The sequence below is a fragment of the Tuber melanosporum genome, assembly GCF_000151645.1.
Source record: "Tuber melanosporum whole genome shotgun sequence assembly, scaffold_7, strain Mel28".
NCBI lineage: Eukaryota > Fungi > Ascomycota > Pezizomycetes > Pezizales > Tuberaceae > Tuber > Tuber melanosporum.
The window spans coordinates 498,562-515,228 of NW_003299117.1; the positions used below are offsets into that span (position 1 = coordinate 498,562).

Below are 16,667 nucleotides of genomic sequence, written 5' to 3' on the forward strand. Positions count from 1 at the left end.
GGAGGGCGTTTCCAGAGCTAAAAGTTCAGGGACGGTAAGACACTAGTGAAAGCCTTCGAGCAGACACTCTTGCCTCCTCCTACAAAGGAAGAAATCATGGCCGCAAAACCTCCAGGCAGTATTGCTCTGAATCTATTCCATTCTAGTCATTAGGATGCCAATACTCTTCTGGGGGTCTATGGCAAATATGAATAAGATGGCTCCACCAGCTACAGCTTATAGCAGCCCAGAACATCATAGATATGCTTTTCCCTTTGACAGTTGCTTGAAGGTAGCAATCTTAGAGCTCAGTTTCCAGCTTCCTCCAAACCCTCTCATAGCCACCTCCTACCCCAATCTCAACCTTTGCCTCATCAGAGAAGAACTTCCTGTACGAGTTCTCCACTGTCTAGTGCCGTCTTTGTCAACACCATATCAACCTCTTCCGCTTGCTCCTAGCATTCAGAAAGGGTTTTTGACAGGAAATTTGCAGATGGAACTCCAATTTGTGAAGAGCTTTTTGAATGATTTAGGGGTAACAATTCAGTCTCAACTCATTTGTGAGTTCAGCCAAAGACCCTTCAGGATTATTCTCAGCTGTCCTATTCAGACTTCTAAGCTCATGGGGGCTGATTTTGTAGGATTGGCCTGAACAGGTACTAGTTTTCACCTTTCTCATTGTGTTCCACTTTCAAACAATTTAGTCAACTGATAACGCTGACATCATCATAAGGTCGGCAATTGTGTGATATGAATAACCCTCAGCTTGAAGCTGAATGACCTCAATACGCTCTAATTTTGTGCTCTATCTCCACTTTCTATCATCATTTCGTGGTATTTTATCAGTATATGTAGGGTGGTGGTGGTGTTGTTGTTGTTGTGTTGGAACTGAACCTATGCACTTACTTTTTTAGTAGCACTTGTAGGATTGTGAACATTTTTACGGTCTTTGTAACGTGTTCGCAAGGTGCTAATCACGTTATCGGTAATAGATACAATAGTTGGCAGGTGGCCTACTCTTCCAGAGAGGATGCGAGAGCTGAGAACTAAAGGAGGCTTTGAGGATGTACTGGGGAACAAAGAAGTAACCGTTCAACCAAGTATATTGAAATACTATCTGTCGAAGTCTGCCTTTTCTATTGTAGAAACGGGCAGTCTTTAAATATACAAATCTGTTCATATCTAGCATAAACAAAACTAATTAAAGGTATCAATCAATGCACTTTGGTGAAACTAATTAAGTATCAAAGTGATACTTAAAACTAAAAATAAAACAAAACCAAGTCTTAAACGATACTTAAAATAAACCAAGTATCAAAGCGATACTTAAAACAAAACATAAAACAAAACCAAGTATTAAACGATACTTAAAACAGACCAAGTATCAAACGATACTTAAAACAAAATATAAAACAAAACTAAGTATCAAACGATACTTAAAACAAACCAAGTATCAAAGCGATACTTAAAACAAAATATAAAACAAAACCAAGTATCAAATGATACTTAAAACAAACCAAGTATTAAAGCGATACTTAAAACAAAACATAAAACAAAACCAAGTATCAAACGATACTTAAAACAAACCAAGTATCAAAGCGATACTTAAAACAAAACATAAAACAAAACAAATAACCAAGTACCCGTACCAGTTACATTCCCCAAAACAAAACAACCGTTTAAACAAATAAAACCTAATAATCATCAAAAGTGGAGTCCGAGAAGCTAAAGGCTTCAGTTTCTGCTATCAGCTCTTCATCATAAGTGTTACACCAGGGACCAGAAGAAATCCTAAGAAAACATTTAGACTCAAAAAAATGCAGATCAAAGTAGTCACGAATACCAGATTTATGCTGCGCATCTACCCCTGCATTATCGCAATCGGCGCAGTAATCTATCCAGAGGATGGCGAAATAGTGTTCAAGTTGGATAACATTGTGGTACAACAATAGTCCAATAATCTGTTGTCGCAGTCTAACATTGACTTCCACATAGTTTGACATCGTTATGGTATTCAGATGAAACACGGTAGTCAAATAAGGTTATCAAGAGTCTGTTCCATGGCCTGGTTTTCCTCATCGCTGCTTTCGAATTTCGACTCAAAGTATGGTGCCCAAAACCCATCCCTTGATTCGAGTTCCATCTGTCATCGCTCAGTCTCTGGCATCATAGGTGTTCAGCACATAGTGATATAATTGATCGTTGGGGGGAGGGATTTGTTTGGCATATTGTCTTTCCACCAGTTATTCACCATATCCATTGTATGCTCTAGTCCTTCTAGCAGTTCTCAGCTGTTTTCGCTCATTGGGTATCCTTTCTATTTGACCAGGAACTGATCATTTCCATGCCAAAGGTGGTGGTCTCAGATTTCTTCAACTTCGCATTCATCTTTCTTGTCAACGATGATAGGTGCAGGTCGAGAGTGGGTTCTTCCAGGGAACTTGGTGTCGTCATTTGGGTGGAATCGCTTGACAGCAGAGGCGTGAAAAACTGCAGTATTGCAGCGATACATGCGTCTATCCATCTGGACAGTGTAGTTTTCCGTTTGCTCGTCAAAGGATAAGACCTTGAAGGGTCCTCGCCATTGAGGTTGTAGTTTCTTGCTGAATCCAACCTTGGTAATGAACATGTTTCCATGTACTATGAGCATATCACCCGGTAGAATAGAGACATGTTTGCGTCGTCGCTTCTGAGCAGTAGTGGTGCTTCGGAATTGGACAGCTTTAACAGCTTGGAAGGCATCATTCCGAATTGCTTGGTGGTGGTTTAGGTGGTTATGGAAGGCAGGGACTGAGGAGTTCTTAAATAGAGTTGTAGGTAGGAGAGGGTATTGGCGGCTAAAGATTGCCTTGTATGGAGATATTCCTCAGATATCTGAAAAACCAGCATTGATATATGCAGTGACCTCAACGATGGCTGGTTCCCAGTTGGTTTGTCGTTCATTGATCATGTTCCTAATTCCCGGTCTTGACTTTGTGGATTTTTCGTTCTGCTTGGCCATTAGTTTCATAATGTCAAGGAGCAGCCATAATATGGTTGATTCTGAGCGAGGTCAAGGTTTGCTTCCAGAATCTGGTGGTGAAACGGGGATCAGCATCACTGACAATAGATAATGGGTATCCATGGAGGGTCAATAGGTATCGTGGAAGGTTATTCTAAGTGTCTTTGGAGGAATCGGTAATCTTCATTGGTATCAACCATATGTATTCAGGAAGCCAATCTACAGCTACTAAGATAGTGTCATATCTGGCGGACTTGTTGAATGGTCCTGCAAAATCGATGACATAGGATTCGAATATTTCACATTGTAGTTGGAGGGTCTGTGCTTTCCCTTTCAGTAGTTGTGTTCGTTCCTTATTTGCCTGGCAGAGTTTACATTGTTTGACGAAATCGCAGAAGTCCTTTCGCATTTCAGGCCAGTAAACATATTCTGAGGCATATTGGAGGTTGCGGTCCGCACTATGGTGTCCTTTGTTGTGGATTTCAGTAATGACATATTCTCTAATAGTCATTCCATTGAACATATGACCCTTCGGGATGTATAAGCAATGTTTACCATAATGGGTGCTGGTATAGACCATTCCATTGGATATGTTGTAGGGGGCGAGGTCTCCATATCTGGAGCTATCCATAGCTTTGAAGTAGATCGGGTCATGGCGATATCCTGCTATCATTTGGCTTCGAAAGAAGGAGGTTAATTCATCTGTAGTTGATCTAACATCTTGTTCATCCTCAATGAGAGATCCTCTTGTCGGTTCGATAGGGGCTTCCTCTTCTTCAAAGATTTCATAGAGTTGTCGGCGATGCTCAGGAATCATGGGAGGCATGACAGAAACAATGGTTTCATTGTTGTATACTTGTAAGGGTCCACCGTATAGTGGTCGTGAATCGATTATAGGAGGAGATAATGGCGGTGCTGACTGCAGAGGGTGTAGGTAAGATATTGTATCTAAGTAGGCTGCTGCTTGTTCGAGTTCTGCAAGACCTTGGTGTTGTCTTGTAGCATGGCTACGGGTAAGGTGAGGTTGGGTTGATTCATTATCATCATCATCCATTACCTCTTCTGCTTCCTCTATAGTGTCAAAACAGGTGTTTTTGGAATCATCAGCAGACATATAGTACGGTCACTAGTATCTGTTGCCGAATTTAATTTCAGTCTGGTGAAAGGGGCAAGTATCTAGGTAATAGTGGGACCAATGGAGTCTGCTTTGTTCAAGCTCGTGAAGAGGTGTGCTGCGGAGAGTGCAATCATCTTTCCACTTGTCATCAATGTCCTTTCCTCATTCAGTTCCGGCAGCTCTGTACATGGTGTAAGAGAAAGGATTGGAGGGAGCAGAAGAGCTGGTGGTAGCCATTGATGGTTCTTGTTCATAGGAGGTGTCGTCAGGGCTGTTTTCGCTTTGTCTTGCGTGGTCATGAACAAGAGGAGGGTCTGTGAGTTTTTGATTCTCATATAGGCGGGAGAGAGCATCAGTTAAATAGTTCGTTCTTCCAGGGGTATAGATGATTTTTGCATCGTATTTGCTGATCTCGCCTATCTATCTTGTTCTTCTCCTTCCAGGTACCTTTTCTGTCTTAAGATTAGTGAGAGGTTGGTGGTCAGTAACAATGGTGAAGGTATTGCCCATCAGAATGTGATTAAAAGCAGCAAGAGCATCAATCACAGCAAGGGCTTCCTTGTCTGTTGTTCCATAGTTCATTTGTGAATTAGTGAACTTCCTGCTGTGTAATTCCACTGGTCTTGCTGTTTCATGAGAGGCTCCTTGTCCAACCCATGCTCCAACTCCAATGTCTGAGGCATCAATAATTAGCCATATCGGATCCAGTTTACTGTAGTCAATAGGTCGTATAACATTGGTGTTTTTAATCAATTCCTTGATGTTTGTAAAGGCTTTGTCATGAGTGTGGGTCCAGACAAATTCTGCATTGTCAGTAAGGTCTATGAGCAGTGCTGTCACAGTGGCGTGGTGTGGTAGGAACTGGGAGATATAGTTGACTAGTCCTAAGAATCGCAGGAGTTCCTTTTGATTTTGGAGTGTTGTCCATTCAGTTAAACAGGATATCTTTCCGGCCGCTGCGTGTATTCCTTCATCATCTATCACATGTCCAAGGATATCGAGCTTATCGGCAAACAGGATTGATTAGTTTGTACTAGCGTAGAACTTAGCTTCTCTTAGTTTGGTACAAACCAAACCTATATGGTAAACATGTTCTATTTTGGAGTTCGAGAAGATGAGAATATCATCAATGTAAACCCAGACAAAATCGTGGAGGTATTCGCTTAGGAGATTTTCCATAATTCACATAAAGGTGGCGGGCATATTCATATCAACTTGCAACATAACTCGGCTAATAAAACTTCCCAAGTGTGTTTTGAAACTGTTATAGCATTCAGATTCCGGATCTAACCTTGTTTGGAAATAGGCATTGCTTAAGTCAATCTTGCTTCAGAATCTAGCCCGTCCTACAGCATTCAGGATTTGAGTTTGATTTGGGATAGTGGAGCTGTCCATACCTGTGTTTTTATTCTGTAGTTTGAGGTCAACCAAGGGGCAGATTCTTTTACCATCTGCTTTGGGTTGAACAAATATAGGAGCAGCACCTGGAGCTTCTGCTCGGTAGATGACTCCTCTTCTTTGTTGTTGGTTGATCCAGTCACATAGTGGGTTTTTTTATACATCAGGGATTGAGTAGGTGGGTTGGTTTTTAAGATTAGAGGGGTCTCGGAGACAGATGTGATGGTTCACTTCTCTCATAGGCGGTAGTTCTTCGGGGATCTGATCAAGGAAAATATCAGAGTATTTATCCAATAGGCATTGGGCAGTTGCTTCACAGACATCGGCGGCTCGGTACTCTCTGCTTGTTGGCTTGCAAGAAACTCTGACCTTCTGATCTGGGAAATCGATAGTTGAGTCCCCACATCTGATTATAGCTTTGTAGTGGTTCAGGAATGGCATTCCTATTAGGCTATAGTATTTGGCTAGATTTCCAACTAGCATCTCCTGGGGAGGTAGAATGGCAGAACCAAGTCAAATAGTTGCGCTACAGGTTTTATGGCTTGTTGATAGTGACTCTTTTACTGCTATATTGACTAGTATGGGCTGGTTAAGGTCTTGAGTTAGGAGTCCATGGAGAGAGACAAAGGCATTGCTGATCATATCTCTTCCAATTATGCCAGTATCGAATAGGATGCATGCCTTCTTGCCATTGATCAGGATAGTACCTTCTAGGATGGTGTGTATTTTGAATGTAGCAGGAGGTCAGACACTATTGTATTCCACATCGATATATCCGATATGGATCTCCTCATATTCACTGGATTGGGTATCATCACTATCGCTCTCAACATTGTTGGCTGATGCTTCTTACTTAATCGCCTTTCCTTTCCCTTTCTTCGTAGGGCAGTTCTTTCCCATATGTCTTATTTTTCCACATTCGAAACATTCTTCTTTCTGTCGTTGTGATTCTTTGGAGGATTTTGATTGCTTTTTGAAAACCCGTGGGGTATCTTCTTCAGAGTTGTTGGAGGGCTTGTATTGTAGTTGTCTATTACTATTAGAGGATAACTGTTTCTTGTATGCCTTAGTTTCATGGAGGATGGCATTCTTTCATTCTACTCTTGCAATTATTATTGCAATATCATCATTGTCTTCCTCGAGTGGTTCTACCTCTTGCCGGAGGGTAGGATGCATAGTGTTATAGAATCATCACTTAAGGATGTAGTTAGAAATGCTTCTGTTATTCATTCCGTCCTTATACATCATTAAATCAGTAGCTACATCTGTGATTCTCTTAACATGCATTCCGTTATCTTGCTGGAGCTGGTTGAATTTGTTGCATAGGAGGTCGTTGGTGTTAGAGGATTGGAATTGGCCTTTCAGGTAATCGAGAACAGTGGATCTTCTTAATCTTACATTTCTGCCATAATCCTTATAGCATTTTTAGTATGTGTCGGTTGCCTTTCCTTCACAGAATGATCCAATGTATAGTCCAGTTGTAGGATCTTCCACATCTTTCCCTTGTAGGAGAAGGTAGTGTATGAGTTCAGTCGCCCATCGATCAAAAGCTTCAGGTTTGAGGTCTTTTCCTTCTCCTGTAAACCTTTCTGGGAGGTGGAGTTTGAACTTAGGGAGTTCAAATACTGCAGGTACTTCCTCTTCTTCAGGTTGAGTCTGAGATTTTCCTCCTCCTAAAGGCCCTCCACCTGTAGTAGCCATGTCTGATTCGCTACTAGATTCAAGGTCTATTAGAGGTTCAAAGGAAGGCTTCTTTGCTGAAGTAGAAGAGAATTCTCCTGGAGGTTGTGTGTCTTCCATGTTTGCAGGTTCTCCAGGCTTCTTAGTAGAGTGCCGGGGTTGCTTCTTTCTTGTAAGGTCTTGTCGTGGTATTTGCTTCCCACTCCTGGTTGTCAAAAACTCTATGTTGGATTTGAGACGAAGACGAATGTGCCGTGATTCTGCCACTTCTCTCCGCTAGTGTTCTAAGGTGGATATCGATAGGTTGATCAGGCCTAAATCCAGGGACAGGTTCTTAACCACTTGCTGAGGTTAAAAAATTGTAACGTGTTCGCAAGGTGCTAATCACTTTATTGGTAATAGATATGATAGTTGGTAGGTGGCCTGCTCTTCAGAGAGGAGGTGAGAGCTGAGAACTAAAGGAGGCTTCGAGGGTGTTCTGGGGAACAAAGAAGTAACCGTTCAACTAAGTATATTGAAATACTGTCTGTCGAAGTCTGCTTTTTCTATTGTAGAAATGGGCGGTCTTTAAATACACAAATCTGTTCATGTCTAGCATGAACGAAACTAATCAAAGATATCAATCGATACACTTTGGTGAAACTAATTAAGTATCAAAGCAATACTTAAACTAAACATAAAATAAAACCCAGTATCAAATAATACTTAAAACTAACCAAGTATCAAAGTGATACTTAAAACAAAACATAAAACAAAACCAAGTATCAAAGCGATACTTAAAACAAAACATAAAACAAAACCAAGTATCAAATGATACTTAAAACAAACCAAGTATCAAAGCGATACTTAAAACAAAACATAAAACAAAACCAAGTATCAAATGATACTTAAAACAGACCAAGTATCAAAGCGATACTTAAAACAAAACATAAAACAAAACCAAAAACCAAGTACCTGTACCGGTTCCAGTCTTCCTCTATTGTCTTTTATTTACAAATATGAAATTCTGGATATCCTTCCAGAAAGTGCTTACTCCAGACTTCACTGATTGTTGGCAGGGGGTTTGTGTTCATAACACTAGAGTGATTTCTTCTGAGAATATTGCATGCGCATCCAGTAATTATGGAAAGACGAGCAGATGTTTCAATTATATCAAGACATTTTAAATACAAATAGATGGCAAGCTCAGCTGTTTCTGAGAGCTTTCTATTAACTGCTGGCCACTGCGCTCTCATTTGATGGCCTTTTACTTGTGTGTCGAGGCGTTTCTCAGGAACACTGAATTCCTTTGCAATAGTGGCAATATTTGGTTTCTCACATTCTGATGCCTTCAAACATGCTTCCTCAACTCTAGCTTCTATTTCATTATATTTTTCAGATATTTCTGGTTTTTTTGGTGGGGTAGAGGGGGGTTTGTAGGTAGGTGGACAGTAAAATTTGTCGTTGAGCTGAGCTGTCGGGCACTCTCTAGAAGAGAGTGCCCAAGTTGTGAAAGCAACGGTGGGTTGTGGTGGAGCCACAACCTTGGCACGGTTAGAGAGCTCCGGTATCGCAAAGGCTGGGCCCAATTGTGAGCGGAACGGCAAGTCGGCAATGCCATTGTCTGTCGGATCATGTGAGTAAAATTAAGGATGAGTCATATGGAATCACTGGTAGGGAGCCAAGGGAGGGATTTTCTGCCAGGTTCTCTCCAGACACCCCCACATATTTGCCGGACAGCGCTCCAAAGTCCTTGGATACTTGACGACGGTTAAAGTGATGGCTCGTGCTAGAGGCTTTGCCGATATGACTTGTATACAGTGCCTAGCTTGAGGGAGGAATATATACCAATGCACTTCTCGGAGGCGGGTAGGGAGGCGAGTGTTGCTCAAACTGGGATCAAAGGACATGGGTGGGGACACTGCAATGGTCTGCCTGGTGAAGGCGGGATAGGTACCGCCAGGATAATTTATTGGATTAATAGTCTGCCGCACCATTCGGTGGGAGTGGAACTAATGCTCAATTACTGTACAATATTTGGGGTATTCAACCCATGGCCCCTTCTAAGGTCGCTTCCCCAAAGTCTCTGAGATCTGTGTCATGTGTTTGGGGTACCCGGGGTAGGGCAATCAGCAAGGTTCCGCATGGCTGATATCCCACTCACTCAACCTAGGTTTCCTGGGTTGCCCACTCACTGGCAAGTGGGGGTTTTTGCTCAAAATTGGCATTGAATTGAAGGTTAGACTTTCGGCCCGGCATTACGTTGCTAGGTACAAAAGAAACACCAACTGATTGGTTCCACCCTTTCCAAGGCTGTTCTTGCAGTCATAACAAGGGGAAATTATTTCTACAGATAAAAAGAGAAAAAACGGGTTCGAAGGGAAGCGGGAAGGGAAAAAAAGGTAAAGAAAGAACCAAAAGCATCAAATTTGAGACTGAAAAGGTCGGGCATTTCCGATGGCAGATTACGAGATTCCTAGGGAAACGGGTAATAAAATCCTATAATGAAAAGAAAGAGAAGAACACTAAGCCGGCAACACCAGTCGCAAAGAGAGTCAAAGGTCCCAAAAACAAACGCAAAAGTACCACCCCCAAGTCTATGTCTGAACAGTCCTCTCCCCTGCCATGCAATCTCATCCAACTCGGTCCCACCGTCGCCACAATTCCAGTCCCTGGAAACATGCGTCTTTTCTATCCGTTAACCCATACGGCCGCACATCCTGAGATCCCCATTTTTATATTTTCCGGCGTCATCGAGAGTCCAGCTTAAACAACTATTGAAGAAGCGGTGCCTCTATAACATCTTTCTCCTTTGCTCCATATCACCCTCTGCAAGTGAAACAGCAGCCTTAACCATCTGAACAACATTGATCCATTGCTTCGCGGCGCAAATCGGGAAAGTGGCCATGGCAACTATCCACGGCCAAGAGTGGATTTCCGAGGAGAATTGCGGGAAACTAAGGAGGTACATTGCGAGGAAAAAGAGCTCATTTGCAGCGCAAAATACGAAAAGAATTTTCTGAGAAGAATGTTAGAGCGAGATCTCGGACAGAGGTAGGTGATTCGGGGTAAGAGGCTTTGGGGCTTACATTGTTGGAGTAATAAAGATTTAGGACTCGAGAGCGTTTCTTCTCTACTTTCTTGTGAGACCCTGCACCACGATCGAGAGATGCATACCTGTTGGTTCATTAGTTGTTTTATTCGGCCACATTGGTTGTGGAGCGATCGTCTAGACTTACATGTGCATATAATGACTAGCCAAATCTAAACTGATGAGTCCCTGGAACAAGATTGCCCATTTCGGATAAGCCGAAGACAAGAAACAGAGCAAACAACTGGTAGTACAACGGTCCGTAACCATGTCCAATACAGCGCCGAATTTGGTCGACTGAGAAAATTTGCGAGCGGCATAACCGTCCAGAGCATCCAAGAGACAAGAAAAGGAATAAAGGATTGTACAATAGTGCGGGTGATAGGACATGTAATATAGCGAGGCACCAGCGAGAAGAATTCGAGAGTATCCTGAAATCCAAATATTAGAACTCGTTTTGGATCAAAAATTATTTTAGGACGGAAGAACCTCAGTACCTATCAGGTTTGGGATGAATAGGAATATATTCTCTGGTCGAGGCTCTGCGGACTTTGCCGGCGAGGTTGAATGTCGTGTGGGTGTGTTTGACTTCGGCATGTTTGCTGGGTTGGTTAGACGAAAGCTCGGGAAGATTCGGGTGATGCAGTAGTAGCTAAACGAAGCACCTGGACGAGAATTGGAAGAAGAGGGAGGATAGACGAGGGATCGGTGGGGTGAGGATAGGGGATGAAGCAGGAAAAGGAGATTCGAGGGCGTCAGGGTTAGGGGACCAATCCCGTAGCTTGAGAGCTGAGACTGGTGACGCGAGCACACGACTGATGACCGAAAGCGCGATGAGCGTCAACAGTAGTTTGGACCGAAGAAGGCTAATGGGTAGTGGATGACACAAAGGGCAAAGGATCGTGGGGGATAGTGAGGATTGGGAGTTGCGGAGAGCATGGGGAGGGGTACTATAGGAGGAAGGCAAGGAAGGGTAGAGAGACAATGGGTGAAGCTTTAAATCATGGACTGACCAGTTATGGATTATGTGGGCTTCGTTGCTTTGTTTTTTGTAAGCTCTAAGGTAGTAATGATAGACTTGTAGCAACACTGACAAGCTCTTGGTTAGAATTAAGTGGCGGAGGAGGGGGGTGAAGATAGCAAACGGTGATAGGGAGTGTCAGTGAGGCGATAATGAGGGGGAGGAGAAGGGAGTTCTTGGGAGGAAGGGAGGAGGAGGAAGAGGAGGAGTAGGGGTAGGGTAGAGGTATGTGATAAAGGGCATGTGGAGGATTGAAGAGTGATGACCGTTACAGCAATAACCCAGAAATGAGTGATAAATACCGTAAGTGAAAGAGTGGAGTGGCTGCGTGGGGGATTTTCCAGCGTGTCGATGGTGTATGAAAGTGCAGGGAAAGATTTCTGTGTCTCTTCGACATCCCGACAATAAGGGGTCGGGAAGGAAAGGTTGTGGTTCAATTGGGTAGGGTACAGAAGGTGTTTTCTGTAACCCTTCACAGGCCCAACAGCCCAGCATGCGGATTGCCTATAATATGATACAGACAGGCTACAGTTCAATAAGGTAGAGTTGGCGTTTATAGTCTACCACCGGTAATTTATGATAGTCTACCTGTGCTTGGTTATGACTTTGCATGGGGTTCATGACTAAGCAGCCTTGAGCCTCATCTTGCTTCTGGCCATGCTGAGAGATTCTGAGTAGAGCACTTGCAGGAATGGCTGAGGTTGACTAACCATTGGCAACGAACATCAAACCTTTTTCTGAGCTCCCTTTCTCACTCTTCCGATCTGTTGCAATAAGAAACGTCGAAGTCGCGCTTCACCATTCCGCTCCCCCACCGTCATCGGTCACCAACTTCTCGCTACCGGGCGTTGATAAAGAATCTGCCTCGTCCTCTTTACCTAGCACTGCACCTGTTGCCCGAATCCCTATTATTTGGAGAAGGAAAAAAATAAAAAAATAAAAAAGCGGCGACCGCGCGGAGCTCATGGAACCCGTCTAACTCGCGCAGCTCTTTCTCCGTTCCCGCACCTGCGCACTTTACTATCCCGACACTCCCCAAATATAATTTCCTCCCCCACCACTCTTTTCTGCAGAGCCTCATCCGACGACATCTCGTCTCCTGACACCACCCCCCACACTCTCTTATCGACCGCTCACCCAACAACACAACAACCTTCATTCACTCCCTCACTGCTGATAATAGGAAAGAAAGCCCTAACCTATACCGGCTGCGATACACGCTTCCCCTGTTATAAACCCTGCTATTTGTGTGGACTGACCATGTCCACATCTACCTCTACCTCGAATGCTACCCCCTTACCGCCTAGAATTAAGCTTAATCCATCCGGTGCTTCCGGTTCTGGTCAGCGGACATATACTGGTAAACATCCTCTGCCTGGTCATAGCAGTCGCTCCAATGGTTCTGGCACAAGTGCGCGACCTCCGCCATTGCCTTCACCTACCCCTTCGGTTTCTGGCGGGAATGCTGGGAATGGGGGAGGGGCTAACGGTGTGAATGCAAACTCTGCCGGGACCAGGATATCGGAACGCCGGAGAACTAACAATAAGGCTGGAGGCCCCGGGAAGCTGAAAGGAGGAAGTGTTGATAATAGAGTAAAGGGAGCCGGGGGGGGTAATGAGACGGAGGGCGTTTCTCGACCGATAAAGGTAAGTAGAACATCTTCTTGATATATATGCGACATTTTATGTGAAGCGATTTCGGTTAATGTGTTGAATTTGCTGATTATGAGCTTGGGCCAGAACCTTCCAACAAAACCATACGTCAACACGACATCCGTAATTCTCCAGAAGTATCAAGGCCAACCCCCAAGTATAGTGTTACATTTACATCCCCAGCACTTCCGCTTTGATGGTCAGGACGGTGGATTTGGCTATGCGAGTCCAATGAGGGTGTGATATGTCCCTTTCATTGTGTTGAAATCGTTCTCGCGCCTTTGGTAGAAATTATTCCGAAGGGTATTAAAAGTTAACTATTATTTTTGTATAACCTAGGTAATACTGGAATGCTTACGGTCCGAAATAATACCGCACGAAGTAGTCGAAGAGTTTAGGGATGCTGGGACAAAGTTTTACGATGGTTGGTCTTGGGCCATATATTGTTGGCTGGTACACGGCTAACGGACCATTCCAGGCTGCTTGATTGTACAAATACATGACCACCGCTCCGCCTCAACGACATCCTCTTCGAAAGCAAACGATAATAAGGTCATTCCACACTCCATTCACAACTATAGTGAATCTCTCACCCCGTCACCTTTTGTCCCCTTTCCTAAGGAAAAGCTTGTCGCTCCCGATCGTGGTGCGGCTGGTGGACAATCTACGGTATCGCAGGGGCAAGCGGTCGGAAGTGACAGAAAGGATGCCTCTCTCGCTTCGGGGGCTAAGAAGGATAAAGAAGAAAAAGACTCCAAGGCAGAGAAAAAAATCAGAATCTTCACCACAGTTCTACATCCCACGCAATTGACCTTGCACGCAGATATGGCTGTTATGGCGTCAACACCAGTTCCATCACGGCTGAGTTCGTACTCGCGGCCGCAGCAGTCAAGTTCTACGCTTGCTACACCAACATCCGCTTCGATGCCCGTACCACCTACGCCAACTGGGTTGACTATCAACACATCTCCTGGGGCCCTGAGCACAAAGACAATGCTCAATGATAAGACTGCTCTGAATTTTGAGGCGACTACCCTATTAGCTACATCCCCGGCTTTGGTTCTTACCCCCGCCAAGGATCCTGAGCATGCACAAACGATTCTCCGCACGCTCAGGAATCCCCATAACTCATTTCCCATGCCTCCTCCCAAGTCCCGGAAGAGGACGACAGCTGAGCTTGCAGCAGACGAGGCGCAAGCTGTTCAAGAGGAAAGATTACTCCTTATTATGGATGAGCGCCATTCGGGACATACTTCTTTGGCTCCGGAGTCAGCTGCTGGTGATGGAGCTAGTGTTGGCAATGGGTTTGAGCCTGACTTTAAGAAGTTTAAGTTGATCGAAAGCATTCGGACTCGGTTAGAGGAGGAAAGGAAAGCAAAGATCGAGAAGGATAGACTGCAGCGACAAGAGATTGAGCAGCGCAACCGGGAAACCAGGAAACGAGAAGAGCTTGAGGCTACCCAGAGGCTGGCTGCAAGCCGAGCTTCTCAGCATGGCAGTCCTGTGTTGGCACAGGGACCGGTTGTTGGTGCCGCAACAACCGCGGCCCAAGTGAGTGGGACTACTGCCACTGCTCGCCCTGGAAGTTCTGGATCAGTGCAAAGCCAGTCAGGACAGCAGGTTAATAATTTGAGGTTACAACAGCAGCAGCACTTGCAGCGTCCCTCGGCACAGCAGCAGCAACAACAGCAGCAGGCCCAGCAGCAACAGGCCCAGACCCAGGCTCAAGCGCAGCAGCAGCAGCAGGCCCAACAGCAACAGCAACAGGCCCAAGCCCAAGCGCAGCAACAGCAGCAGCAGGCCCAACAGGCACAGCAAGCACAGCAGGCACAGCAAGCGCAGCAAGCACAGCAAGCACAACAAGCGCAGCAAGCACAGCAGGCCCAGCAAGCGCGGCAACAAGCGCAACAGCAAGCACAGCAGCAAGCGCAGCAGCAAGCACAGCAGCAGGCACAGCAGCAAGCACAGCAGCAGGCACAGCAACAGGCGCAACAGCAAGCACAGCAGCAGGCGCAACAGCAAGCACAGCAGCAGGCGCAACAGCAAGCGCAACACCCTGGTGGCCAACAACAGCAGCATGCTCAACAGACTGGCCAGCAGCCGATTGGTATGGCTCAACAGTCGCAAATGCAGCACCATCCTATGTCACAGCCAGGCACAAACGCAGCGGCAGTGGCTACAACTCAATACAACCATATGCAGCAACAACGGATGCTGTCTCAACAGCACGCCCAGCAGAATAGCCAGTCGCCAAGACCGCTCCACCAGTCACCACATCTTACCCAGCAATCACCGCATCTCGCTCAGCAATTACCACATCTCGCTCAACAATCATCTCACCTTCAGAATGGTTCGCCTCGCATGGCCCACCATGCTACTCTCCAACAGCCGCATATTCAACTTCAGATGCAGCAATTTCAACAACAGCAACAGCTCGCAGCCCAGCAGCTTCGGGGTGGAGGCATGAACAATACGAACGTAACCGGTGCACGAGCCACAATGATCGGGAGGACTGCAAACGCCGCCAGTCTTCGGCAAGGGCATCACGTCCGACAACAACTTCCGCAACAGCAAGAGCACCAGTTTCAAGATTTGGGCAACCTCAGGTGGTAATGGAATTGCGATGGGCGGAGGAGGGGTGCATTAGCTTCCTCCGGGAATGACTGGACAGATGCCTTCGGGGATGAACTAGAATATGATGCTTAGCATGGTCAATATAAGGAATGGCACTCAAGGGATGGGTAGAGGAGCGAGCAGGCCTAAACGGGGCCTTTTGTTGAAGGGGGTTGAGGTTGGAAGAGCACTTTATGGAGGAGCGCTTGTTATACTAGTTTTCTTCAGTTTACGTCCTTTGGGTTGGCTCTCTCATTCTGCGTTTGCTACTGAACCCCCCTCCCCCACTCTTTTTCTTCTTTTCATCATTGGTTTGGTTTAACATGCGGTTTTTAGTATTATTTCCTTTTCTGTCTTGTTGGGCGCGGGACGGTATTGTGTTATTTTGATTTTCCTTTGTTTCCTTTTTGTCCCTTTTCTTATATTGGGAGGCGTCTTTGTTAGGAAATCTCTGCGGTTTGTTCGTTCCGTTGATCCCTTTTCTTTGCTGGTTTATTTTTTAGTGCTGTTAGGGTATTTCTATTCCAATTTTTTGTTTCCCTTCCCTCCCTCTACTATCCCCATTTTACTTTCTGTTTTTTTCTCCTTCATTTCTTGGAAATAATTTGTTAGAGATCTGGGAAGGGGAGGGGGAATGGTGTTCACAGGGGTTCCTAACTAATGATTTGGAGCAGTGACGTATATACGTAATGACAAAGTATATATACCAGCATGAATTTTTTCTTCCTTTTTCTTTCTGAGTACGCTGGCGCTCGAGTATTATATAGGAAAGGCACAGCTAGCGATTTACTCCTTTCCTGAACCTTTCAGTCCGATTTTTTGGGCGATTCGGTGCTTCTCGCGGGGTTTAGGGGAGGGGGCTGGTGTGAGGGGGTAGTGCTGCTGCGATGCTATGCTATGCCCGCGTTGGAGAGGGAAGGGTGAAGAGAGGGAGGGCGTAAAGAGCTATCATTATTGCTATCATTATTGCTATCAGTATTGTTATTGCTACTGTTATCGAGCTGTTGCGGTTTCCCAATTGTGCCATTCCATTGTGCTCCCAATTGGTTGGCCCGTCCCACTCATTATAATACTGTATGCACTGGACCGAACAGATCAGTGCCCACGTCCACCGATCAATGCGCAGCGCAATTCT

At 45.0% G+C, this 16,667-nt stretch overlaps 2 protein-coding genes; one reads left to right on the forward strand and one right to left on the reverse strand.

Moving 5' to 3' along the window:
* Positions 1-9,371: 9,371 nt before the first annotated feature.
* GSTUM_00010381001 (uncharacterized protein) lies at positions 9,372-11,597 on the reverse strand. XM_002841252.2 has 5 exons: positions 11,259-11,597; positions 10,743-10,847; positions 10,394-10,676; positions 10,244-10,331; positions 9,372-10,173 (listed from the first exon to the last, which is right to left on the reverse strand). Exons 2-5 carry the CDS (start codon positions 10,840-10,842, stop codon positions 9,949-9,951), a joined length of 696 nt encoding a protein of 231 aa, XP_002841298.1. The 5' UTR covers positions 10,843-10,847; positions 11,259-11,597; the 3' UTR covers positions 9,372-9,948.
* Positions 11,598-13,567: 1,970 nt separating this feature from the next.
* GSTUM_00010382001 (uncharacterized protein) lies at positions 13,568-16,241 on the forward strand. XM_002841253.2 has 1 exon: positions 13,568-16,241. Exon 1 carries the CDS (start codon positions 13,745-13,747, stop codon positions 15,530-15,532), a length of 1,788 nt encoding a protein of 595 aa, XP_002841299.1. The 5' UTR covers positions 13,568-13,744; the 3' UTR covers positions 15,533-16,241.
* Positions 16,242-16,667: the final 426 nt, after the last annotated feature.

Excerpts from the sequence above, each read along its gene's own strand:
- GSTUM_00010381001 (XM_002841252.2), bottom strand. The coding sequence starts at position 10,842 with ATGCCGAAGTCAAACACACCCACACGACATTCAACCTCGCCGGCAAAG. Across the intron at positions 10,677-10,742 it reads ATTCATCCCAAACCTGATAG|GATACTCTCGAATTCTTCTC; the intron begins GTACTGAGGTTC and ends TTTGGATTTCAG. Across the intron at positions 10,332-10,393 it reads GCTAGTCATTATATGCACAT|GTATGCATCTCTCGATCGTG; the intron begins GTAAGTCTAGAC and ends ATGAACCAACAG.
- GSTUM_00010382001 (XM_002841253.2), top strand. The coding sequence starts at position 13,745 with ATGGCTGTTATGGCGTCAACACCAGTTCCATCACGGCTGAGTTCGTAC.